A 27,412-nucleotide genomic window follows, 5' to 3' on the forward strand; every position below is an offset into this window, starting at 1 on the left:
GATTCCAACCTAAATTGGGGCTTCCAGGAATTCAGTTGTTATTCACACTATTTGAATTCAGGGGGTTAAAGTGACCCTTGTGTATCGCAGTACAAGGCTCAAAAGAGTTGAAAAGCTACTGCAGCAGCCAGAGTACAGAGGTAATTCAGTACCCACCACCTTAAATATCCATGGAGCATGCTGGAAACTGGCTACCTGAAAAACCTTCAGACACAGGCTCAAGAGGAAAATGAAGGGAGGAAAAAAACCCTATCTTTAGACATGCTACTGAAGAAAGATGCATGATTAGCTCTAACGTTCTTGTCTGTGCACAGAGCAGCCCCTCCAGCAGCCAAGGGGGTGATTAGTACAGAGCATCTTTGTAACTTGATATGGCTCAGCTGAACATCAGACAGATTGCCTCCAAGATGCTCCCGACTGGCTTTGACACTGTTGCTTCACACAAAAAGCTTTAATTCCTCACTAGCATAAGCATAAAAAGAATGGGTCTGAGTTTGTCCAAAATAAGTAATCAAGAGGGAGAGTTATTTGGTAATTTACATCATTATCTCTGTCTGCTGCTGCATCTTTGCCAACAGCTTATTTTTAAGCACTGAAATACAGCTTAGGAGCCTCTCAAAACAAAGCAAACTCTTGCTGCTGTGTCTACTTGGTCTTGGAGCTTGGAAAGAAGAAATATAAGCGCAAACATTAGGGGTCATTATTCTATTTCCAAACCAGCAAGTTCAGTGTGGCACCATGAACTAACTGCATCTCTGCTTTCCAAAAGAAAGAGCCTTTTTCAGGTAATCTCTCAAATTTAATCAACATAAAAGTATTTCCAGAAGCTGAAGGCAAGTCAGCATGCCTGTTGAAGGACTCCCTAGCAATTAAGATATATCAGAAGGATTCATAATCCAGTTTCTAATCCAGGATATACCATGTTGACTTTGCACTGAGGTGTTCCCATGCACATGTATCAGGCAAACTACATCTTAATCTTTTAGCAGTGGCCTTCCCCTTGCCAAAGACATAATAAACACACAGTTTATCTTGCTGATTCCCAAACCAGAGATACTCAAACAAACAAAAAGACTTACCCTCTCCTCCAGACACAACCAAGTAATAAAAAACCACCTAGACAAAGCAGAACTCACTTTTTCACCAAGGTCCACTCCATGCCAGCAGCCTCACAGCAACAGGAGACATTTCCCTTCTCTAACCTTCACCACTTCCTCCTCCTCCTCCTGCAAGCATTGATCTCCCATCCACAGCTGCCTCTCATCACACACAGCACCACCCCACCAAAGCATGGCTTTCACACCAAGCTTGACCTTCCCCAGATGCTCTCCTCTCCCCAACAGGTTAGGCTCCTTGTTGCTGCTTGCACCAGGTGATTTCACTGATTCCCCCCCCCAGCAGAGAACACAGCCCTCACAAAGGTCCACTTCCTAGCCTTGAGAAGGGCAGTGTGTTCACTTGGCATGGTCTCATCTGAGAGAACAGGACCACTCGAGCCTGCTCACCTTTTCATTCTTTAGTGACAACTGGAAGTCACTGAGCTTCCCAGATGAAAGGCTCCCCTCTAAGTGCAAATTATTATTAATGATTTTCCATCTTGGCTCCTTGACAGAAGAATGTACCTTGCACTGTGTTATCTCTGCAGCCACGCACCCCTGGCACTCATAGATTCCATCACCTGGCACATAAGGCGCATTGACAAGTGACGTTCAGAGCAGCTCTCTGCACCCTATGCCGCTGCCTTTGGAACTGCAGCACAGGAAAGCTTAAGAAATGTAAATCCTGACATTTGACCCAGTGTGAATTTCTCAAATAAATGATATTTCACAGCCCGGTGCTTTCCTCCCTCCTGAGATGATCATTTGTGGTGGCTCGCTCCGAATTGGGCTTTGATGGAATATTTGGTCAGTGGAAGATAAATTGAAAAATCTCAGTACCTGCCTCTGTCTCTGAAGCACCACATTCTGTAGCTTCAGAAAAATTAAATGTGAAGGCAGGGCTGAGTATTTCCCTTTTTTTAATTCCCTCTGTTGTCTCTTCAAATACAGCCTGTCTTCCTTTGCAAAGGCCATGCAATTTTGAAGACATGGTCCTGTTCAGCCACAAGTTTACAGGAATCAAAATCAATGGCCTCTTCTGAGCTTCCTCTGGGCTTAAGACTTACAAAGAGCACAGAGAAGCACAGTGCCAAGATTTCCAGGAGAGACAGCAAGCCCCTTGGCAGCTGAGCCAGCCTGACTGAGGCAGCAGGTACCTACAGCAGCAGGAGATGCTCTCCTTGTTTGAAGGAACATCCTGAACAGCCAGGCTGGCAGGGGTTAGTAAAGGAAGTATCAAGATGCATGAAGCAATTTCTGATGCTGAGGAAGAGAGCAGGCTGTGCTAGGAGAGGCAGGCATTGCCCCCATCCCACTTAGATTTCCCGAGCACTCCTGATAGCCTTATCTCTTTCTACTTTCATGGCAGGGGCAAACCAACCCCTCATCCTGGGAAGCACACAAATTCAATTCTAGCATGTAGTAAAACAGCTTTAAAACTCTTCCTAAACAGTCTGGGACTTCTCATATAGATATATTAAAAGTCCAGCAGGGCTCTACCAGATGGCTTCAAACCACATAGATATACAACAGGGGTGGATATTGACAGAAATGCCATAGATGTGACCAACAGAACAGTTGAAGCCTTGGGACTGGAAAGGATTCCCAGGCCTTCCTCCCCCCAGCCATCACAGGCCTTGCATTATGTAGGCCTGTTAAAGACACCATGCCCTGTCTGAACATGTTTTTCCACATCTCAACTACTATCACATATATGGTACAGAACCTGGAGCAGTGGTTCTTCTTCTTCTCTATGATTTGATGTCATATTACGATAGGCAGTACGTCAGGTGTCTTCCTCTTACAGCTTTAAAACCCCACCGTGTTGCCAGTGTGGAGATTAGCTGAAGTCCATTAGTTGATAACTCAGGAACTAAAAGACATCAATAACAGGCATGTGTTAGTAAAAAAAAACACCAGAGAAAACAATTTTATGTGCTTCAGGGATGTTACGTTGCAGTTTAATTTGCTTTGGCCAAGTGACCACGCTGACTGCCCCGAGTCCTGCAGCATTTAAGAAACTGCTGCTTAAGCCTCTCCCTTTGGCCATGCGTGTGCTCATGTTGGCAGTTGTGATTATCAGCTTTTGCAAAGTAATTATTATGATACAGACAAGATAAAGAGTAAGTCAGAACTGTAACAAATGTCCACAGTGACCTACAGAGTGTGTGAAATGCTGTATGTATTTATGAATGGCAAGTGTCCAGCCCAGTGTTGAAGGCTGCTGTCTATGGACATGTGCAAGCCTCTGAAACCACCCACTCTGGAGAGACTCAACAGAGACTATATTTTCCAACTTAAATATAATGCCAAAATACTGTCACTGAGAACTGATACATGGCTAATCATCAATGAAATATTGCTCCCAAGGAGGCAGTAGGAGTGTATAGGCCAAGGTCAATATAACAGAGAACTATACATGCAGTCCACAAATAAAAAGCAAAAAATAGTGATCATTCCAATGAATACTGAAATAACGAATAAGATATAACTTTCCTATTCATGACAGAAGAGCTCTGCTCCTCTTTGGAAATGTTGAATCCAATCTGAGTTGCATTAATACAGGAGTGTGTCTTTCCACAAAAATTTACATTTTTTCCACAAAAATTTACTCTGCTTTTGAAAAGGAATTGCAAAATAGTTTCTCATGGGAAACTTTGATTTTCCTCCACTTTTAATTTCAATGAAGACACATTTTTCTTCTTTGAAAAAAGCACTTTTGGGGAGGAGGTGAATTAGGAATAGCATTTTCATTCACTGTGGAATACTTTTCTTAGATAATGTTGTGAGATAGCAAGAGGAGACAGACATGCACATGTCATCATGGAAATACTGAGCAAGATGAATTCTCCTCACAAGGCTTTTCCTCAGTAGCCAACTTTTGTATTAGATAGAGATACCCTTTTCTCTTCTGATCCTATCAAGCCTCAGCTGCCAAAAGCAAAGAGCGAAGTCAGGGTGTATGGACTAGCAACACTGATGTAGTAATTACCCCTTTCCTCTCCAGCCAGTGCTGTACCTGTATCGCAGAAAGTGCTTGGGAGCACTGAGTTACTGGAGATACCATTCTTCACACGTGCTCGAACAGGGTCTGTTCAGCACATTACTGCTTTCTTAAAAATACACTTCAAACAATTAGATCCTGTGCTACCACGGTGAATTATTTTTGCTCCATACAATTTTTCTTGTTCCTCTGCTGTTGTACTTTGCAGCTCCGTGCTGTAAATGCCTTTTTTACCTCAGAGACACCTGCGTTTTCCCAGGAAGATATACTGATCCCTGAGGTGTGGCTGATGCCTCACTGTGCTTAGCTTGTAAAGTAGCTTGGGGTCCTCTGGGATACAGGGTGCTTTGTATATGTCAGTTGTGATTCAGTGAAACTCGCTTCCATTTGAACCTACTGTATCAATCAGAGAAGCAACATAATTAATTATGACTGGGCTGCACCAAAGTTGCACACATCAGAAGCAAGAGTCCTGGAGTTGTTCATGCTGATGGTAGGCATGAAGATGAACAAGATGAATAGTGACACTGCCCTGAACTGTGCCTGGCTGTTGTCTTCTCCTGCCATCCATCATCATCACCGCATGTTGGGTGGGAAGGGAAAGCGGCTCACAAAGGAAGGGTCAGAGCAGGGAAAAACCTTCATACATCTCTATTCTCTCTGCAGAAAGTGGCTTAAGTTTTGTTTCAGCTGTTAGGCAGTGGATGCAGTACTGCAACACAGAAATGACAGAAGGAGCACCCGCCCCACAGAAAAGAGAGCTTCATTTGTCAAGCCATGTAAAGCATTTTAATTACAATTTGTATAACATGTATAAATAAATATTACATTCTTTCAGTCTACAATGCATACTAGGCATATCTTGTTAAAACGTCCATCTATGTTACTGGGTGGCAGGATTGATTTTGTCCAAGTAAAAAAACCCGAACTACTGAGTTTAGTAATAAAAATAACAAAAAAGAGATACATGGTAAAGACAGGACAATGCAAGTGCTTCTGGCTAACAGTCAGAACATAATACTGCTTTCCAAAAGGCTGGATATACCATCTTCCTTTTAGTTACAAAAGGTTTTGGATGACAGTGGCTTCCTTGTAGAGATTTTGATCTGTGTCCTCCTTTAGTGTAAACTGGCCCTGAGTCAACACAGTTCTGCCACTTTACACAACGGATCTACGTCTGTATTTTGTGTTTGCTTCAGATTTATTACTGGTTTTGTATTTGCTCATTCAAAACATCAGCTTTAAATCTAGTCTTAAATTTGCAGTCTTAGCTGGTCCAATGGCTAAAAGAAAAATATCTATAAAATAGCTCCAGATGTTTCTTGATCTTGCTTCTGCAATATTTCCCTCCCAACAGTCTGTCCAGAGGCCAGCTCTCCCAGGAAAAGGAAATAAAAGTCTGGGGACAATCAATGTCTTTCTGTCCATTCTTCCTCTTGCGTTCAGAGTTTGATGAGAGCTGGTGACATCAGGATAAACAGAAAATTACAGCACAAAATGATGAATTCATGGACTTAGAAATAAAAAGCCCCCCAAATCCAGGCTCTGTGTATTTGGCCTGTGATGGTCTCAGTTCCAGGTACACTGAAAATGCACCACTGGGGCACTCCCATCGATTGTTACTTCTAAAAGCTAACATAAAACAGCACCTTCTTCCCTTGGTGAAACATGGGAACTTTGGTTGTGGAAATTTAAAACAAACAACTAAATAACAACCCAAACCTGAAAGTAAAATGAGTACTTTTTCCAAACAGAACGTATTTCTAGCTAGGGGGAAACAATGGAGGCCTAAACTTTCAGAAGAGACACCACATGGAAATCAGTTGTCAATACTTATCCCCTGAATTCTTTAAAGGACAGGAGATTATTTATAGCTAAGAAACAAAATATTCTTGGTCCACTGTGAACTTAGTGAATTTAAAATTCTTCTGTTTTCAAGATAGTTAAAGGAAAAATACAAGGGGGAAAATTATTCTGTTTCAACGTACAAGACAAACAGGAAAGCAAAAATAAAAATGCTTGGTAATTTCTTCCTCCTTCATATGTAATGCCAAAGACACATCTTCTCTTCGAATGAAGAAATAAAAGAAAGAGCTTGAGTAGCAATCTAAACAGTCTCCTTGTGGGTCATATGTCCTTAATTACGATGTTTTATTAGAAATACAGAAAAATTGTTGTTTGTCTCTTGCTCATCCTTTTCATGCTCTTATATTCTCTTTTTACAAATATTTTTGGTACTTTGAAACATTACTACCATTATCTGTATGACCCAAAAGACAATTTTTCACAACCTCATCTTGCCCAGCTCATCCTACCGGTCATACCGTTTCCTTGTTCCTTTCTATTTATATTCCACTTCCTAAATCCATGAGTAGCAGAATAACTGCTGGAAAACAAAACAAAACAGAACAGAACAAAGCAAAAACTAAAAACAAACCATGGACAGTTTGGCAAAATTCTTTCCCTGATTATAAAAACTGCCTCATCATTTCTCCTGGTGATTCCTTCCCCTCCCCATCTTCTGTCCCAATATATACTGTAGAACTGAAGGCATCAAGGTGTGGTTAAACCCAGAAAACCAGCAAGGAGTTACACTTTGTCTTTGAACTTCTCCATGTAGTTTCGTATCTCTTTGGAGTCCCCCAGGTCCATGTCCTGGCACACCCACTTAATGTCATCGTCATTGCTGCCTAGGATTGAGTTGACAGTAGGACAACCATCGTCAGGGGGGATGGTAGTGAATGTTGTGAATTTTACCCGCTTCCGTTTAGATGTTGGTGAATGTAAAGGTTCAGATTTCTGTTCCTTTCCGTGCTTGCCCCCTGAGTCAGCGCATCTGTGAACCTGGCTCTGGATGTTCTTCTGAGCACTGCCATTAAGGAGCTGGTTGCTCTCCTCGCTACCCGAGCCTCGATCAATAATAGTTGTGTGCTCATCCTGCTGAGGTGATGAATCTGCTGTGTTCTCCAGCAGTTCTGCTTCATTTCCCAGCCAGACCCAGTCATGGGAATGGGTCATGGTGGCCTGTCCTTCCACCAGAACCTGCTTGTGACGGTACTTCAGTGCAAATGTTGCACAGTTTATTAGGAAAACTAGAATTGCCAGGCAGAAGACCCCTAGCAGAGCATACATCCCAATCTCCAAATCACTAAGGCCCCTGGGTGTTTGCACCAGGTCGTTTTCCTCCATGCCCGCATTGCCTTTTGGTAGGTCTACTTGAGCAGGGAAGTTGGTGAAGTCTATAGGAATGTTCTGCAGCTGGCTATCATCCGAGAGTTTGCCACCGTCCAGCCTACTGTTTTTAATGACTTTATTTTTTATCACAGATTTTGCTGTGGTGCTGACTTTCCTGATGGCTCCTTCCTCTCGCTCTGCTGAAGAGCTACCATAATAGCGTCCATCCTGGCCATACCGCTCCTGATCCGATGCTTTGTGCCGCCGGTCACTAGCATGGTTTTCAATCTCATCAGCATCATAATCTCCACCTGTATCAGAGTCTGCATCATTCTGGCCAAACTTGACTTTGATGTTGCCATTCCCCACAGCCAGGACACTTTTCCTCTTGGACTTTTGGCAGGCTTCAGAAATCATCATGTCCACCTTGATTAATGTGCCTTGACCTTCACCTTCTGCTGCCACAACTGGCCATTTTAAGGCAGCATTCTGGTGGATCGAGACAACAGCTTCGTCTAATGATACAGCAGAAAGGGAGAAGTCCTTAGAGTCATAAATGTCCAGCGGAGTAACAGAGCTGTCACTGAACTGAATCCAGGTGCTTACTACAGCTTCCTGAAAGGAGAGTGATATGGTTAAAGACAGGGTCTTAAATAAAACAGCTCAAACCATTGCAGCTCATCAATCTCTCAGCTCTGAACAGCAGCTGGAGAAAATGGAAGACAATGGCTCTGCACTGCATTTAAAGCAAACCAAGCTTCAACTGACGGGGCAGAAAACTGGTCACATTTTTCACTAAAGGTTCCACTGCTATCCTTCCTGCTAATGTTTTGCAAAAGAACACAGAAAATAATCAATATGAAATGGGTACCAAAGTGTACCCATTAATAAGCTACAATTTACAAGATTGATAAAGAAAGTCATTCCTGCCATGCAAAAGCTGAGACAAACCAGAAAAATTACTACAGGCACTTGACAGAACACTTATTTTCCTCATGTTCTCCATGTACAGGTGTCACAGGGAGCTGTCAAATTAAGCAAGGCATAAATATCTTAGCAGGAATAAGGAGCTACCACAGTATCTTGGAAATGGTTGGAGCAGAAGATTCAACTGAAAAGAAAAAGACGCATGGAAGAATTACTATTTTTCTGGAGAAATGTTTATCTTAAGTAAAACACACTTTACCTTTGAGATAATTAAAAAGCCTACCACATTTCTGTGTCAAGGAGAGGAGCCCGGGGTTTCTGGTATGATGTCTATGATAAAAATACAAATGGCCTGGATTTAATTGGACTGTCTTTGCTCTCTGCAGGTAGCACTGTTAGAAGTCATCATTAGAAGAAAACACAAAGCTAGAGGTCAGCTCTTTGCCATTTGAAATCCCATCCAGATGATACAGATATTTAGTTCTCCGCGTCTCAGTAGCTTTCTTTGCAGGAGATTTCTTTAGTGTTTCATTTGCTCTATGTCTTGCCTGTTTAGGCAGCAGACATGCAGGCAGATTGCCCGAGTGCAACTTCACACAAACCTGAAGTTCTTTTCTTCCCAGACTTAAACTGCAGATGGCCCTAATAACTTTACACTTGGGTACATCAGAACAACTGGGCTGAAAATCACCATCAGGGAAAAACACTGCCACCTTCCAAATGGCCAGTCATAATGCAAATTTACAACCTAATATGGTTTTCAATTGGCTACAATTTGTTATGCTATGATTATAAACTAAGGGAATTGCTACCCTTCTAGTTAAATTTAAAGCTCTTCAATGAAAACAGCAAGGGGCATTTAGCTGTGCAGAAGGTTGGGCTGTACCAAATATTTAATTTACAAAGCGCTATCAGCAAGTTCTTGAGGGACTGAAAGAGGAAAAATAAGTTGGCACAACAGGAAAGAAGGCAAAGTTCTTGGTGATTCAAATGCACTTCAAGCAGGTGAAACAGAGCCAGCGTAGCTCGGAAGCTGGGAAGGGAAGGGTGAACTGTGTATGGAAATTAAAACAGCTGATCTTTCGTTAGAGAAAAACCCTGAAATGGCTGAAGAGACAGAAACATAAAGCTGCAGGGCACAGCTTAGATTTATGTCATAGAAATCTATAGTAGAGCAAACCCAGTCATGGGAAAGTAAAGGGTTTTTTAGTGGATATGTGTAGAGACACATCTCCTCTGGCAACTGCCTCCCTTCTGGCTAAAACAAAAGGACAGCCTTGCATACCACTGGGGAGGTGTGTAAGATAATGCTTGCTTTTCATCAGCCTATGGAAGTCAAAACCACCAGCATCATCTGAAGCACACATCACAACTGGCTGGATGTTGTCTGCTAGCACTGCTCTCGTTTGGAGAGCAGAAAAAGGTAAGTGCAGAATTCTGAAAAGTTAAGACTGGAAATTATGGAGGCCTGTGCCTCCTCCCATCACAGCGGGGGGGGGGGGGGGGGGGGGTGGGTGGGCTTCCATAGTTCCACATCTCTACAAAAGGATTTGCATTACTAAATCTTTTGTGCATTCCTTAATAGCCAAACACAGCATACCTAGCATTGCAAAGCCCCACATCTGATTATGGCCCTTACTATGCAACTAGGTTTTACTGGTGGTAGGACAGCATCTCTGAGGAATCCAGGGTACCCATCCAGACCCTGGAGAGGAACATGTATGAGAAGCCACATATTCTTTCATGCCTTCTTCAAGATATCTACATCCCTCATTGGCTTTCTTAGCTCAATGCCTTTCTGCTTTAACAGCCCCCAGGCACCTTCTAGGTTAAGAGGTAGCCAGCATGCAGAAAGTCAGCCCAAATGGCTAGAATTTGGTGAAGTTGTAAGCAACTTCAAAACAACTTTTATTTTTCATACTATTTCTCCACTCTTCTGCATTCCTGGTTTTCATGAAGCAGAAATACAGAAAAATGAAACAGCAAGTCAGCTGAAATCTGCAGGCACTCATATGATTTACTATAGGTAAGAGGGGTGTGCAATAGCTTAGTCATTATTTTCAACCAGCATTGGCATTTTTTATTTCCAAGAGACCCTTTTTTTTTGTAGGAAGAACCAATTTTTTCACAACACAACACAACATTGTCATGCTTATACTATGGACACCATTAATTAAAGGGAAAGAAAACAAATGAGAGAAAGAGGGAGAGAATTTCAAATCCTGCCAAAGTATATTGTATCAGCCAAATATTCTATTTGGCAAGAGATCATCTCCTCTCATTCACATTGCTAAAGGAAAGCTGAAAGCAGGGGAAGGAAGTGGATTTCCCAAATGATTATAAATTCTGAAAAGCTGTAAAGAAAAAAGAAATGATTTAGTACCATGTCCTTCAAAGAGCTGTTTCTGCAGATCCTATGTACTGCATCAGTAAATCCCCTCTAAATCTCTGACAAGGTCCTCCAATTACTATCAGCAGATGAAGATGGATTGGAGACTTCTTACCTGCAATGTTGTTGCCCCTAGTTTGATGCCCCCAACACTGAGGTAACAAATACTTGTGTTCACTAATTAACAAGCATAGGCAATTACTTCTGCCTCTCCAGTCTTTCTCTCCTCCACTTTCCCTCTCTTTCACATGTGCACACAGACACCCACACACACTGTTGCACTCCCAGAAGAAAAGAACCACTATTGCCCATTAGTGCCAGTGTCTCTTAGAGAACAGATGGTTTGTATGGTGACTGTGGTCATGTGACGTGGTTCAGATAATGTGCATTAGATCACGTTAATGACAGCAAAATCCAGTCCAGAGGAGATGAAGAAACTGCTTCCTACAACCACTGTCAATTATCAAATATCATACACATAAAAAACTTTCTTTAGCAAGACACATTTTGTGTACATTTTCCCTTGTGGTTTTGCTGCTCCCTTCCTCTCTTCCAGGTATAACTTCAGCAAGTTGACCAGTTCTCGATCTGTTGTAATTCCACCACCTTTTCTGGCCTTGAATTATATTGCTGCTTGTCAGTCCAAATATGCCACTTGATAAATTTTCTTAGATGCTGCATTTTGCTTTTTGTTAAAATGCAAACAATATCTCCCTCATTATCCACTTGTTACATTTAGGTGGGTGTAACAAAGAGGAAATTACAAGGGTACAGAAGTAACATGGCACACTAATCGAAACCAACAGTCTCCAAGGAACTCAGTGATGCCTGACCTGGAATACTTCAAACCCTGCTGTATGAGTCACCGCAAACACCATTGTTTGCTGTCTATGTCTGTTCCACCTAGATAAAGCAAGGAGGCTCACACTCCAAAAGGCAACCTGAATGCAGGAAGCAAAGCTGGTTTAGAAGCTCAGAAGAAAGCCTGTCATACATAGATCTAATGAGTCCCTCTGTGCTGGGACTCACACAAGCTACCTGTGGAAATCTGGGAGCCACACTGGTGATTATTCTGCCTTCTAAACCATACAGCATTTGAAAATCTGCTTGTCCTAGGATGTTCCACTGAGCCCATGTGTAACATCACAGTCAGTGGTAACAAAGTGTCCTTCAATACCTCAAAAAAGCTGGGGTCAGCTTGACACCAGGGCATGCTATTTTGTGTTCTCCAAACAAAAAATAGGGGAATAAAGTGTGTAGGTCTGGTTGTATTTTAGAGAATTCTGCTGCTTAGAAACACAGATGTGAGGACTTATCAGTATATTTGATTCTATTCCATGCTCAGAATAAAGAGGCCTTTTAATGGTCTCCATTCAGTAAAGCACAAATAAAAGTATTTGTGAATAAGCCCTCAATTGCTGGGGTCAGCTGCAATAGTCCTGGAGTGAGGCAGGACACTGAGGGAAAGAAATGGCTGGATGGCTGGCTCTGCAGAAAACAAATACATCCCTCTCTCCAATAAAGGCAAAGGAATACTGTTCTCAGCAGCTTCTATTAGAACAGCTCTGATTGTTCTGTCTGGGGACTTGAATGCTGAAATGGGTTTCCCTAACAATTTTGTCACATGAAATATCAAAGTATTACATGTGCATTTATTTCTAAACTTGTGGGTTGTGTAGTAAAAATTGGGCTTGATCGTTACGATGTGGAAATGAAAGGCAGCCAAGACTCAGATCTTAATTCAAACCATGCATTCCCCTACTGTGTATTTCTTTCTCTCCTTTTTGTCCAATCTGCTAATGTGACATTCCTTTCCAGTGGGAATTTGCTTGTATTTCCAAGGGAAGAATTCAGATTCTTATCTAACAATACATCCTTTCTCCCTTTCCCATGCTGCTTAATTCCTTTGTCATCCTTGTGAGCCATTACATCGCTCTGTCAGCTTAAAGAAGATATAAATACAATGTAATTTATACTGCCAGAATGTGGTAATGAATCCATACCATAAAAATGCTCATAATATCTGTTACTTACGGATGTAAGTTCACTGATGCCCGTGAACTCACTGAACTAGTTTGCGTGAAGGACATAAGCTAAAACAGGACATACTGCATTGTTCCAAAAGGCAGGGACATGCAAGTAACTCTAGCTTGTCATCTTAACTCAGGCAGTGGTGCTGAGCACCTTCACCTCCTATCAGAATGAGAATGGACCTCTTGGAGGACACTCCCTGAGGTTACAGATGACCTTGCAGGGTTGGGTCTTGCCACTAATGTCAACAGGAGCTACACATGTGAAAGGGAAGAACTTTGCCTTTAGGAAGCACTAGCATAGCTCTTTCCCCCAGAGAAATGGTCTTCAGTTTTCCAGTAGCACTGGAGATACATTAATGCTCACAGCTGTTTATTTAAGGCTTTGGTTTTTTTCTTTCTTCACTCTCCCATATCAGCTCATTTGACTACACGTAATACCCTACAGTGTTGAAAAAGCCATGATATGACTGAGTTTCCCTGCAGAGCCGATTGAAATTTGAGAGTCCTTGAAGCTCACTAAGACCAGAAAACACTTAAACACTCTAGGTTTTCTTTTATTTACTTTTTGGAGAGGTCTTTAGGATGGAAGTATTGATTTTAGGAACCATCAGCAAGTCAAATGGAACAGCCTTCCTACCTGAGCAGATGGCCACTATAAACAAGACTGCTCACAGCCATGGATTCCAAATTTTCCAGAGATACATCAACTTTGCTATTTAAAAGTCGGCCAACCTGCATTTATTTTTAGGTACCTAAATCATTGATCCACTTTCCAGTGCCAACTGAGTCAAAGCAAAAAGAAAAAGAAGTATGGGCTCAGCATCCCTCAAGGTCATCTCAGGTAATTAGTTGCCCAACTGCAGATAAACTTAGCTAACTTATGCAGACATGGTGTGGTCCTTATAATCAAGGAACTAATCTAGTCATTAAATTCATTGAAAGAAAGTCACAGCAAAACTACTGAATTCATTCCTATGATACTGAAAGATGTGTAATAGCACAACCTGTATAACACTTTATGCCTTCCACTGCACTCTGCCGATGTCCTGCTTGATCTGCTAGGGACAATATTGTGCCTGCAGAGTTCCAATTACCCAAGGACATTCACTAATCTATATTGAAGCTTGGCCTTTGAAGGTGCCAAAGTGAAGCCAAGGAAAACATTTGACTAAGAACACACTGGCTGTTTTTTTTCCATATAGCAGTGCTGAGACGTATGCAATCATTCCCGAGAAAAACAAAACCTTCTGTTATCTGAACTGTTTTTCAGTTGCATTAGCAAGGTTTGCATGAGTTACTTGGGCCTTTTTATAAACTTGTTTGAGAGTAAAAGACACAAATAATGAAACCCTTGCAACGTTCAAGTCTATGCTTACTTCTGGGCTGTCCCCCTGAAAAAAAACCTCTTTCAAAAGGGCTTGATTTTCAGAAAACACTCAGCACTTGCCTTCTGAAATTCCAGCTCCGTAAGGATCTCAGCTGATACACTCCAAATCATGAGTCACTGCTTGCAAAATTTAGGCACAAGCATTCCTGCACTTGCATTAATTAATCTAAGGGCAAGAGACTTAAACGTTATACCCTTCATTCAAACTGCAAATTAAAAGATGTTTGTGACTCTAAAAGTGACTCCTGTGCTAACACTATTTCCTTTGATGCATTTTCCACTGTGAAATCTATTCCTGTCTTCTTATTTTAGTGGTGCAAATGCAAGTCCTCAAGGTCTCTTTTCAATGCCCTTCCTTGGGCAAGCTCTGTCTATAGGCTGGGTAAGATTTAGGCCTGAGAACAAAAGAGTGTCTTACAATAAGGTAAGAAATGTGAATTGTACATTATGTGGAATTAGTTCAGCCTCCAGGATGAAGGCATTGGCAAAGTGCCCCAGTAACTAGGACTGTGCTCAGGATCCACACTGACCCAGCACAACCAGGATCAGGACTGCAAACACTCACAGTGCTTGAGCAGGGACTGATCCTCACGAATTCCCCACAATGAGGAGTGATGCTCCCAACAAAGCCTTCAGCTTGGAAGCAGGCAGGATGCTCCCCTTACTCCAGGTGAAGAGGAGGTGGTAGGAAGACAAGTACAGGCAATGGGAGTGGGCAGGCTCCAGACAGGAGGAACTAGAAGGAGAGGCAGAGAAAGTGGGATTCCACAAGATCATGCTACTGCTCTGTGTCTGCAGGAAACTGGGACAAAAGCCTCCCTGCATTGAAGGAGTGGGAAAAACTGACTAATCTGGGACTAATGCTAAGCAATCAGATTTCCCTGGGTGCTCCGGATCCTTGTGTAGAAAAGGTTTTCCACTGCCTTCTAATAAAGTCTAGTCTCAGAATGACAGCCTGATATGCCCAGACACTTCAGTATCAGAAATGTGCTACTCTGAGGAAAACGAAATTGTCTTGCAAAATAGTACCAAGTGAAACAAAATATGTCACTAAAATTGTTCCATAACACAGATGCTGGGAAAAATAATTCCAAAACAAACCACATTTACACATTTTTACTCTTTTGTATGACTTAATAACTTGCCAATTGTACTGATATATAATGACAAGTCATATTATATTGCCATATCATAATACAATAGGAGATGTCATGTTGTGCACTACTGAAACGCCCTGTCATAATATGGCATAACCTGATGTTGATGAATATCTTTGCATACTCTGGACAGATAGTCTATAAATCTAAGAAACTAACAATGTATCTGTACAACCTTTCCAGATCCACAAGTTCTTTTATCTGCAATCAAAGCCATGATTCTTCCAATCATGCTGCAGGACAAATGGTGCTCTGTCCTACATAACAGAATTGGGTTAGGCAGGCTTTAGCTTTTGCTTTTACAGTCTTTGTCTAAAGACAATATGTCAAACATGGCTTCTAAGCCCTGGAGAAGGTTATAAATGGGTTAATTACATAAGATTCTTATGTTTACAGGATGCAGTAAATGGAACAGATGGGCAGCATGTCCTTCTAGTTTGGACGTTTTCCTGTCACTAAGTCATAAAAGAGTCTGAATTATTTTTATGTTACAGAAAATTAGGTAGCAATAATAATGGAAATGAGTCATAAAACCTGAGATCTCTCCCTGTCTATGCGAGACAAAATACATCTTCTGTGAGAGGAGAAGCTGTGGACAGACTTAACTGCATGGTCCCCAGTCCCACTCTTCAAGTTAACTGACTGAAAGAGCAATGAACATATAGCTTGTTCCACTGCTACTGACCCTGGGTTTTAATCTGTTCCAGAGCAACTGTTTGCCTTGATCTGGGGGTGTTCTCCAATCTTCTTTTCCATGTGGGTTGTGACCTGAAACATGCTGCTTCAAAGACTCCCTTTAAAGATACAGGAATTTGCCGGCTTAAATTAAGTAGGATCGGCACATGAACTGAATGATAACCCCCTATAAAACCATCTAAAAAATAGGAGACAGAGGAGCCTTGCAATCTGCTGTGACTCCAGGAGGGAAAAAAAGAAATGTATTTGGTTATCTTCTGCCTCTATTTCATAGCTCTTAAAAATATTAAGTTGTTGTGACACAGAGAGCTCTCTGCTCTCTGGCATGGAAAACAAGGGCATGCTCATATAGCAAACATGGATCACTGTTCAAAGACTGCCTGTGTTGTGAAAATAACAGATGTTACATCATCTAAAGAAAAGGCATTAAAAATTTAAATGATACAAAATATATTTTGGCATAGCCAGAAATTTTACTGCAGATTAAATCCATATCTGAAGGGAAGACATGAGAAGACAACTCCAGAGTACCTCCAGACGAAAGCAATTGACATGGACAAGTATTACACCTACATTTTAAGTCTAACTTCCAAACTTCTTATGAATTATCATCTGTACGTCATGTTGATAAAACACTGCCCCATCCCAAAAGGCAACAACAGTAAATATGGAGTATACACTACCTGCTTAGGGGTATGAAGCAACTCTTGGGCAACAGTTGTAGCCACAATAGCCCGGCTACTTGATGCACTTGGCTGAAGAAAGAGCGAAAGCCCAGCCACCATCTGTACTCCAAGGTCTGTTATGGTCACTTTGTCATCTAGCACAGTCACTGTCTTCTCTGCCAGGATGGAGTCAGAAAGAGGAGACAAAACCTTTGGAGAAACACAAAAGAGTCAACTTAGGAAAATTAAAAACCCCTTTCTTAAGGTCATCATCCCTTCTTGTCTCCAAAGCTTTATGCACAGAAATGAAATGGCAGAGCACACTGAAAATGCAGTCTGATTTCAATAGCAGGGTCAGAAACACATACAGTAGAGAAGTCATGGCCACGAACACTGCATCCAGTACTGACAGCTGTACTATCTCAGTTGTGTTATTTTCACCACTTCACTTGAAGAGCTGACTTAAAACTTTCTGCCCCTTTTATTCGGTGTCCCAGTATGGTTAAGCTCATCACACATCCCAATCACTGCAAAGGGAGGTTAGCAACATCTAGGATTTGTCCTTCACTTCTTTGCTTGGAAATTCTCATTTCACTGTCTTTTCTGTTTCTGATGGACCATCAAGGTTGTAGGATATTCTTCCCTTTAATGAAACTATGGGCCATATTGCTGTCTTTAGGGAACTAAACATAGCCACTTCATGCACATTCTTGTCTTCTCCACCTTCCTCATCTCAGATCTACAGCCTAGACTAGCTATGCATTTATGTATTGGCTTTAGTCAGGATCCAGCAGGGGCAGAACTGTGATATGATGTTGGCCATTTGTGCCTTTGCGGGTTGTAGGTTGTAATTTCCCCCCCCCCGAATTAATGTTTAAATATATCTAAAGTAACTTGGCACAATCTAAAGATCTCTGTCTCAAAAAGTCAAAATGGTGTCCATCAGCTGACTGGTGGTAACCTGCATCCATGTGGGGCAAGAGTTCTGCCTGGAAATGCTGCTTCTCCTAAACATCCCTGAAGGCTCTATGGCTTCCAGCTGCTGGCCATGCTGCATGCTTCGGAGCACCTCTAGTTTGGATCAATGTTGTTGGATAATGCTCTGTGTGACACTCTAGAAGGTCATGGAAACATAATGGGAAATTACCCTCTTTCAAGATAGCAGAACCCTACTGAATTTATTTATATCCCCCCAACACTAGTTCTCTAAGGGAATGGCAGAACATGGCAGTCTAGAGCTCCGTACCTGCATAGTTGTCATTCCCACTTCCCGTCCAATCAAAATCCTGCCTTCCTGCAGCTTGGCAATGTGAGGATCTTCCAGTTTCATAAAATCCATCACCAGGTCTGTAATGTCAAACTGCCAATCCGAGCCCAGCAGGTAGTTCAGCTGACCCCAAGGGCTAGAATCCTCAGCTACAAATTGTGTGAGGACTCGCACCATTGCATGCTGGTACTGCAGAGTGCATCCTCTTCCTTTCCGCTCATCTTCATCCTCATCATCACTGTCCCTTGTGGGTCTGTTTTCGTAAGAAAATGAAGCACAAAGAATTGTTTTCAAGAACATCGGTGAAAACTAACATTAAGAGTGTTCATGGAGTGTCCTTTAAATAACAGGCCTCCCTTCTGGTTTTTTTTTTTGGACCACTGCTGATTCATGGTTACCTAACATGATGAAGAACCATACAAATGGACTATACCACTGGTATACGCAAACAACAACTACTCTGTAAGTGGACTTTACCAGAGTCCCACACTGTACTCTGTTGCACAGGACAGACACAGGCACAGAAGCAAAACTCCCACAGATTTTAAAAGCTTTATATCATCTGCAGATGTCTGGTGCAAAGCTGGGAATTCAGTACTGCTGTTCCTCAGGGGAAGATGCTTCATTTTGGGTGCAGATGCTGCAGCTGTTCTTGTTTGCTGAGAGTTAAAACCAACTCCACTCATTTTACAGAAACACCCAAGAAATTTAACAACTCAAACCCACCTTTTGTTGGAAACAACTGGGACTCGCCAGCCTTTTATTTGGCTCAGTTCTGTGTCCGAAATGTCGATCTGAAGTGGCAGGCGTGGAACCCAGACTGTGATTTGCAGAGGAGTACTCAGATACTGATACGTGAAGTTCACAAGCGCATTCACCTTGCCTTTCATTTCTTTGCCATTGACAAAAACATAGTCACATCTGTCAGAAACCTAAGGGGGGAAGAGGGAAGAGAGAAGGAAAGAAGAAAGGGTAATCACTGTGGCAAAACAAGCTCAAAGTGTAACCCTGGCATCTCAAAACCCAAACGAAATAAAAAATGCTCCCTTCTCTTTATGCTTGTTAACGATGGCCTCTTACAATGGGAGCAGCTGAACACAAAAATCCTTCATTGACTCAGGAGGCATAATTATGCTGGAGATGCCTAAAGACTGGATAGTATTTATGAAGCGGGTGGTTGATTTTCTGTTTGTTATGCAGTGAGCCACTATCTGATCACGGTGCTGTGGAATTTATACTCAGCAAGGCTCTTTTGTGGCTTGGTCAAGAGGAGCCCAATAAACCAAAATAGGTCTCAACAGAGGCAAGAAACAAATCAAAGCTCTACCCTGATGAGTACCTTCATCAGGGGATGATGCGTTCAGTCATCAAGACAAAGCTGTCTCTGGAGTGGATTTCATCCACTGAAGAGTAAGGGAAGTCTACTCATTTCCCCCACAATAAACATTATCTGTTTATAAACGTTTACATTTTGATTAAAGCTGTAATATATTTCTGAACACTGCAGTAGATTTATCATTAACATGTAAATGCTGCCCTGAAATATAAGCAAGCATTATGACAGCCATGTAAGAGTTACATCAGTAATCACTTCTTTAATCAATGTTGTAATTTACAGACCATTGAATTTTCTCATTTATTACGTTACTGAGTACTAGTGATAAAATCACTCGTGAATATATAAATCACTAGGAGAGATGCAGATAGTATGAAGTGACTCCATGCTATAAAGTCATTGTCATATCTATTCCTAAAGGTGTCATAAATGTCTGGGGAAATTCCATAGCACATTCATCATACATTAAGTGGCGGGCAATGAGAGCTCTAACAGCACTAAATGAGCTGGTACGTCTGCAGAAATTAACAGTAAACCCAGCAGATCTCAACTCCTGCTCTTGCTCCCATCCTGTCAGAATTCTGTTTCATCACCCACAGCGAATATCATTAGTGGTAGCAATGCATCTCCCCACTTGAACATATATTTATACTATCATCTGCTCCCTTTTATCCCCACTCCCATTCCCAATATAATTTTATTCAAATGAAGATTATCAGCTGGAAATGCTTATGTCCCCAGGCTAATCAAACAGATGGATGTCCTCTGTGACCACAGACACAGAAGCTAAACTGTTCCCAGTCCTGTTTGTATCCTCTGTCAGGTTTAGGCACTGTTCACATTCTGGCAAAATATGTGGTGGTGAGATTGCAAAAAGGAAGCTTCAGAGAACATAACACAGACATTTCTATGACTCATTCCCTAAGAGGCTTATGCTGTAACTAGGCTCTGTTGACTGAAAGCAGTACTATGCACTACAATATCTGACCCATCTGTCTGGTTAGGTTTCTCCCTCACACCATCCAAGACAGGTTCAAATGTCTGAATGTGGCAGAAACTTCTTCATTTTATCAGTATGAATGGCATGACCTATTTTTACATCCATTAACTTGAATGGCAATACAGAAAAAGGTTTGCTTCACACTAGGCTGTTTAAGAATGACCATTTCATCTCAACTAAAAGTACTATGCAGCAAAGGCCCATAACATAATACCATGCAGTAATTCAGAACTGTTTCATAGATGGTTGCTCTTTCTTTCTATGCTGCCACTGCATCAGCTTCACCCTGAGAAAGGAAACATCATGAATATGTTTCTCATGAAAACTCCAACTGCACAGGCAAGCAAGGGCTACATGTCATGAGTTACAACCTTGGCTTCCTGATCATGGGGACATTTCTGCCTACAGCAGTATACAGCTGGTAAGACATATCAGAGGCATTCAGCTCCTGTGTTTGAGCTGCTGAAGTCTAACACATGCGTTGCTGCTGTCTCAGTTGCATGGAAACAGGAATGGCCAGGGGGTGATTTTCCTCTCTTGATGCTTGGCAGTGTTACTACTTCTCTCCCTGAAGCTGCCCATGTTTCTCTACCAGAAATGGAAACCCTATGAAATATCTTAGACCATAGACCTAATTCTTAGATGGCTAAAATTAAAAAGAATTCAAATCTAAATAATATACCACATATGAATGCTACCTATGGCACAACATCCTCAACGAAGGTCAGGTACAAGGAAGTCCTGTCTGACACAGACTCTAATTTCTGCCTTGCTCTGTAATCTCACGAAAGACAATTCAATTCTCTGTCCATCTTCCCCCACTGGTGTAAATAACACAACCTAGGGAGCCTTGGTCAGCAACAGAGAACTGCACTGCACTTGAAGCACTGAACAGCTTCTAGAGCTGAATGGGAGGTTGTGAGCGTGCCTAGGGGAAGGACCCTGTGACTGAACATTTAACAAAGCAGCTTCAGGTATGGCTCTTTGTTCATTAGCCCTGCCTTCCTGCGAGCAGAAGCTTTTTGGAGGCTTGTCAATAAGATCTATTGTTGCTTGGAGCAGCAACCATTGCCATCCTGCACCGGGGTCCATCCCATTCATTTCTATGGAGTTCATCCCAAAGACAAATGAGCAAACCTTCTGAGGTAGTTGTACAAGTTGCTTATTTATGTGCATAGTAAACCACAGGCACATGCTGATAAAAGATTTCTAATAACATACTCAGCTTCAGAGTGGCCAAGTCTGGTCTAGATGTATGATTTAATATTATTTAAAGCCCAGTGTTGTCAGAAACAGACCAAATGCAACTGTCAGGGAAAAAAAACCCACAGTAACAATAGTAGTAAAACTGCAATTCCTAAATGGTTCTGGGCTGAGATCCAATCTCCATCTGTATTTGTAAAGCTGCTATATGCCTTCATGGGCATGCGACAAACAAATGGCTAACCAATATATACAGCATCCTAAGGAGGTGGCTGCTGTAGCTACCATGCAGCCTTTAAAATGGCTACAGGTTAATATTTATTACTGGACATGCATCAGCAATAGTGGCAGGTCCTTATGGGTTGCACTGAGAAAAACATTACTCTCTTCCCCAAGGTACAAGCATTGCTAATGTCCTTACACACGCTCTTTCTTGTGTTCCTGAATTTCTGATGAAAAGGTAGCACACAGAGAGTACAGGAGGAGCAAAGCCTGTAGTGTATTGTATCACTGTATGCATTTTAACTGTTGTGCTTTTGGGTATCCACTCTTGAAGCAAAACTGATTGCTTCTGACAAAGAAAGGCAACAGACTTCCTAACTAGTGCTATACAGGGGATGAAAGGAAGAAAGTATCTCAGTGTCTAATTCACACTGTGTGCGCGTGTGCTCCATATCTACAGGATTAAGGATACTCCTAAAGAAGCATTCAACTGAAGCTTTTCCACAGTCTACAGCTTCTGTAAGCAATGCACCTTAGCTAAGGTTTGCTATAGCAGGCTAGCAGAATGAGTGCATGTGGGTTTGCTTCCCTTGACCTTGTCTCACGCGGTGTCACTTACAAAATAAATAAAAAGGATTTCTCAGCTCTGTTTTCCTCCAGGGTTTTGACAGGCTTCTCAAAGGTCCAGTGACCAGCTCTCATCTGTGAGCCCTGCCCGCAGTACTCTAAGGAAGTTGCTAATAGGAGCTGGAGACTGCGAGCAGTGATCTCTCTCCCATCTCCTGTAGTATTTCTGCTTTTACTATGAACACATCTTCCCTGTGAAAGTGCTGTTTATCTTTGGCATCAGAAGAAGTGAGAGATGAAGGGAAAGCCTGCTTAGCCACCACCTGTAAGTGGTTGGGTTTTTTCTACTCTGCATAGCAGATCAGCAAGAAGTTTTGCATTTTAAAGAGTTTTCTGTTGCTATTTCAGCAGTTTCTTTCATTATTAAGCTGTATTCAGCTACTTTCCCCCTTTTTTTCTACTTTTCTGACTTCTCTTGCCAGATTAAAACTAAAATAAAGAAGCTAGAGAGCAAAAGACAGGACTAAGCACAATTCCCTAGAGGTTTCTTCTTTGTCTTTCTTTTTTTTTTTCTGGCATTATATTTTTGTGCCCCTTTTTAACAAAGGCCATTGCTTTCCAAATGACTTGGATAGGTTCTCTCTGCAACAAATCACATTTTATTGAACTGACAGAGAAAACTACTGCCTGGAAATCAAGAATCGCTCCTGAATCACTACCCATGGCACTATGTGACTTTGTGATCTGGGGAGTGAATGCACCTTTCCATCTGGTAACAAATGGACCAGCTGCAGTGAATATTAAGGAGATTATTAATACCAGTTAAAGCAAAATCTCTGGGTCTTCCTTTACTTGCTCCTTTCAGATTAAGGTCTTGATCCCACCATGACCTCTGTATTGCAAAATTGCAAGAAGGGGCTATAAGCTGCATGAGGTCACCACAAAGGAGGTGACATCCAAAGGATGGACTCTGCAGCCATCCAAGGGCTGCTGATACTTCTTTAAGAATCAGTTTTGCTGGGTTAAATTTTACAACAGATTCCTAAAAAATCTTCATTCAGGTACTCGCGAAGGCAGATAAGTTTCTAAAAAACAAATTTCATGTCAAATATAAGCTAAGACTGTGTTTCAGAAGATGGTGAACTCAAAACACTGTCTGTTCTGTTTCCTATCTGTTGTACACAGGAGTGGAAAAACCGACAACTATAAGACCTAAAAATAAATGAGTGGTACCGGCTGTGTGAGCCCGGTTTAGTCTAAGCTTGTTTATTCTCCTGGTGGTTTTTCACCTCTGGAGATACCAGACAACCTCTGAAGGACAGTTCAGAAGGACAGAAAGAGAAGTTTTTAATACGGCAATCCTGTCAAGTTTATGAACACTGAAAATTGGTGAGGCATCAGTCCATTTCCTAGGTAGAAGTCTGTGTGGTTCGACCTTAATTCGACACCCTGAGGTTTCAAAAGTCTCAGAAACCTGAGACTGAACATAAATAAGGAGACACGGTAATGGTAGATGTCCTGCTTGTACTCATCATGTTCAAAATCTTGTATTTTGGTGTGTAAACTCTTTTTTTTCATTTCTGTTACAGAAATGTAAATGCTGCTAAAATATTCAAAGGTTACATAGGTGTTTAAATAATTACAGCTGCCTTTCTAGGAGCAAAAGGATTTTTTTCCAGTATCTCCTAAAGGAATATCAATTTCAATGAAAAACTTTACAGGATAATTAGTAAAGAATAGGGATGTTCAAAGCTTTTCAAATAGGAAAATACAACTAGTATTTCAGCTCAGCATCATCATTCTTACACACCAGAAAGGCAGTTGAAGTTTGTGGAGGTTAAGATTTGTGAACAAAGTCATTCATTCCATTAAGGAATACAGAGCACCAGAATGACTTACCCACTGAATATACTGACATGCAATATATAGCAAATATTAGACAGTGATAATCATTTCACAAGCTTTTCGGACAATCCTTTAGAATTTTGTAATATACATGTCCTTGCTATAGAATTTCTTCTAAGATTTTTTTTAAACAACATCCTCTGTAGAAAGGGAATTATCCTCTATCAAGTTCTGGAGGTTTTGAGAGAGACTCTATATAGCTCTCTGGCCTTGATTCCAATTAAACACTATGGTTTTATGTATAAAGGAAATCCCATGCTACATGAACAGCAGGCAATGGCAAGGATTTCAAAGCCTGGCTACATAAGCCTGAATAATCAGTAACCTACTACTGGAAAATGGAAGCTGTCCCAGGGCCCACACTACTCATTTTTTCATGTTAAACTGTTGAATCAAGTCTATAAGAATTAAAGCTTCAGACCTGAGCTCTCCCAGGATCTCTGAAATTTATATTTACAGTTTTGTGACATTGTCTGAGCAGCCTTTAAATTGGAAGCATCCATTATAGGAGCTGCTAATTGCTAGTGCGACTTGACTTGCCAGAGCCACCCCTTCATTCCCACTGACTACAACTGGAACTGTACTCAGTGATTTGGAAAGTGAAGCCAAAAGTCCCCCTCAAGGGTGAGCATAAAGGTAAATACAGTAACGCAAACTTAACACTGATAGGACTGTAATCTTCATAAATGAAAGGTTTGATTTTTCACATTATGTGCAAGAATAACCCTGAGAGTTGTTTTTACCTATCACCCACCAAAAGTAAAAGAATGAATTTGTTTCTTGTATAGTTGAGGAATAATTACTCCCATGCTGGAAGCAGTAATAAGGGAGTAGAGCAGGTACTGCACTGTAATAACTGATTTAAGCCTTATTCTGCCTTGCTTAGAACTAACTGTCCATAGTTTTCAATGGATAACACAGCTTGTGCATTGGTGTTCCTTTGTGCTTGTAAAAAGCTGCCACATTCCAAATGTGGTTTCAATCCCTGCAATCAGACCTCAGGCAAAGTTCCCAGCAACCTGCACTAATACCATCGGGATTGAGCCCCGAGTGCTGGAGAGCTCTGTAAAACCAGGACCATAGTTTAGAAGCAATTTGGCCTCCCTCTGCTGAGAAGGGTCTGCATTTTCAGTATCAGCAGCCAGATTAGCAAAACTAAGTAGAAAGCCCCCAAAGCTAGAGAGCATTTCTTAGGGAAAAGGCTGTACATTATTTAATCTCATTACAAGGATTTTGCTGGCAGCTTTACAGAGCAGAAGCAATACATTTAACTGACTGAATCTCATTCACTACAACAGAACTGAGAGAGTAAAAGGGGCACAAAATGCCAGCTGAGACCGGAGGGCATCTACTTGCTCCCAAATGACCAGCTTTTGAAGCTGAACTGTAGCTGCACTGAGGCACAGGAGCTCTATGCAGCTAGCATTATCACGTAAACCAAGATCTGTCTTGTTTTGTGCACTCTTGAGTCAAGTAATTTCTGAAAATGGGGCTGAACAGAGAGTTTGGCTCCTACTCACTAAGGATATGCCAGACTATATATGGAGCATGGGCCTAAATACCTTACTTGGCAAAGCAGGATAACAGGGTGAATGCAGGGACTTTTAATTCCATCTACCACTTTGGACAGTAGTTGTGCATTTGAGAACATCCCAATGCTTTAATATTCTAACTTGATATGTATCTACAATATACAAATACACACTATGTAAATTACAGCTTTCAGCAGAGAAGGAGAAGCAAATCATTGTTTCTTCTGACTGTATTACTCAAAAGGTCTGCATAACATTGCTTATCTTCCAAACCTATCTACAGCTGTCATAAGACCAATGTTATTTTTTCCATTTTCTTCCCCAGTTTTGATCTTGCAGCTTTGAAACTGACTTTGAAACACTATCTGTGAAACTAGGGGCACTGTTCTTGCCACTCCACTTTGTTTTTTCATTTGGGATGTCTAGGTCCTCCACACTGACATCAGTAACACAGGTAGTGAGCTGGCTAAGGCATGTGATGATGGGGAAAGAAATCTGCAAGGATATGGTTTAGAAGTCTCTTTAGCTGCCCTTGAAGTTTTGCCTACTGTGTGATGGCAAAGTAGTTACAACTTTTATTGCTGAATTTGAGTACCTCAGACCATGTCGATTTCTAGTTTCAATTTCCATAAAGGCTGACTTCTTGGAAAGCAGTGGTATACATTAATGATACATCTTCCAAGAAAGCTCCATGTATTACTGGCCTATGTGCTGTATTTGCATCTGACAGAAGCATGCACTAAAGCTTTATTTCCTAAAGCTCCTCTGAAGTTTTTCCTCTCTACTGATGTATATGGATCTCAGTAAATCACAAGACTATGAAGGAGTACAATGAGGTGGACTTCCTATTTGCAATTCTATTCAGAAGGTAACGTAACAGATTTACCTGAAGAAAAGCCTACAAAGTCACAGGCCTTCAGAACAGCAGCATGATGTCATTGCCATGCTGTGATTTTCCTTCCTGTTTTTAATGCTTTTCAGTTTTTAATGCTTTTCAGTTTCACACAAACCATAGGAACCCACAGAATCAGAAGAGGAAAGAGGAGCCACCACAGAAACAAGTTGCAGGGTTTGGACTCACAGAGATACAGCTTTTGCTTTTGAGGGCTTTCAAAGCTATATTTAGGGTACTGTGAGTAGGAACTGTGTTTGCAGTTCATCGGCTACTGAATATAAACTTCAGGAAGGTCATTTGTGGTGGCCCTGGGGGTGTCTGCACCATGGAGGAGATGTGACAGAGATCCTACGCTTGTTCTGAGCCTGCTGGTGAGTCCCTATAGCCCCGTGAGGACACCCTGGCTCAGGACCCAAAAGCAGCGTAGCTCAGAATGAACACACAGGCACTTTACAGGTAGTCCAACTTTTCTACAATCCTTCTAGAAAGTTACACACCGCTTTATTTATTAAAATGAGAGCACTGCTACAATTCTGACCATGTGGGCTGAAGTACCTGAAAGATGCATCAGCCCTCCATGAGTAACTGCCTGCATACTACAGTGGAGGAGGACTGGCAGTAGCAGCTGTTGTTTAGATTGACCCCTCATGCTCTCAGTGAATCTTGCAGGACTGCCATAAAACCACAGAAGTGAGCATTACATTGAAGTGACTGCACAGAATATGGCCTGTCTATTATTAGACTGCTCTGGATTGCTGGAAACCCCATCTAGTGTGACTTCTCATTTCTCCCTTTGCTTTGCAATGGGGGTCGCGTTAAGAATGAGACCGGTTTTGACTGGAAGTTTATCCAGTTCCTCATTATTCAGCATGCTCATCTCTACAACAGTTGCACCTAGACAACAAACTCCAAATAGAGTTTTATTCGACCTAAGCCAAAAAATGAGCAATAAATCA

General features: G+C 41.6%; 1 protein-coding gene across 4 annotated transcripts in view; it reads right to left on the bottom strand.

The window, feature by feature from the left end:
- Positions 1-4,867: 4,867 nt before the first annotated feature.
- The window catches only part of TMEM132C (transmembrane protein 132C), a 204,188-nt gene continuing 181,643 nt past the window's right edge, over positions 4,868-27,412 (bottom strand). For all 4 annotated transcript variants that reach the window (XM_062631606.1, XM_062631607.1, XM_062631608.1 and 1 more), the window contains 4 exons: positions 18,523-18,728; positions 17,776-18,049; positions 16,548-16,739; positions 4,868-7,890 (listed from right to left, as the gene is read on the bottom strand). In XM_062631606.1, the coding sequence (XP_062487590.1) occupies positions 6,691-7,890; positions 16,548-16,739; positions 17,776-18,049; positions 18,523-18,728 (1,872 nt within the window). In that variant the 3' untranslated portion in view covers positions 4,868-6,690. The remainder of the gene's footprint in view (positions 7,891-16,547; positions 16,740-17,775; positions 18,050-18,522; positions 18,729-27,412) is intronic.

Source organism: Pezoporus occidentalis, unplaced genomic scaffold, assembly GCF_034315485.1.
Source record: "Pezoporus occidentalis ecotype Australia unplaced genomic scaffold, CSIRO_AGI_Poc_V1 ctg37, whole genome shotgun sequence".
Lineage (NCBI taxonomy): Eukaryota > Metazoa > Chordata > Aves > Psittaciformes > Psittacidae > Pezoporus > Pezoporus occidentalis.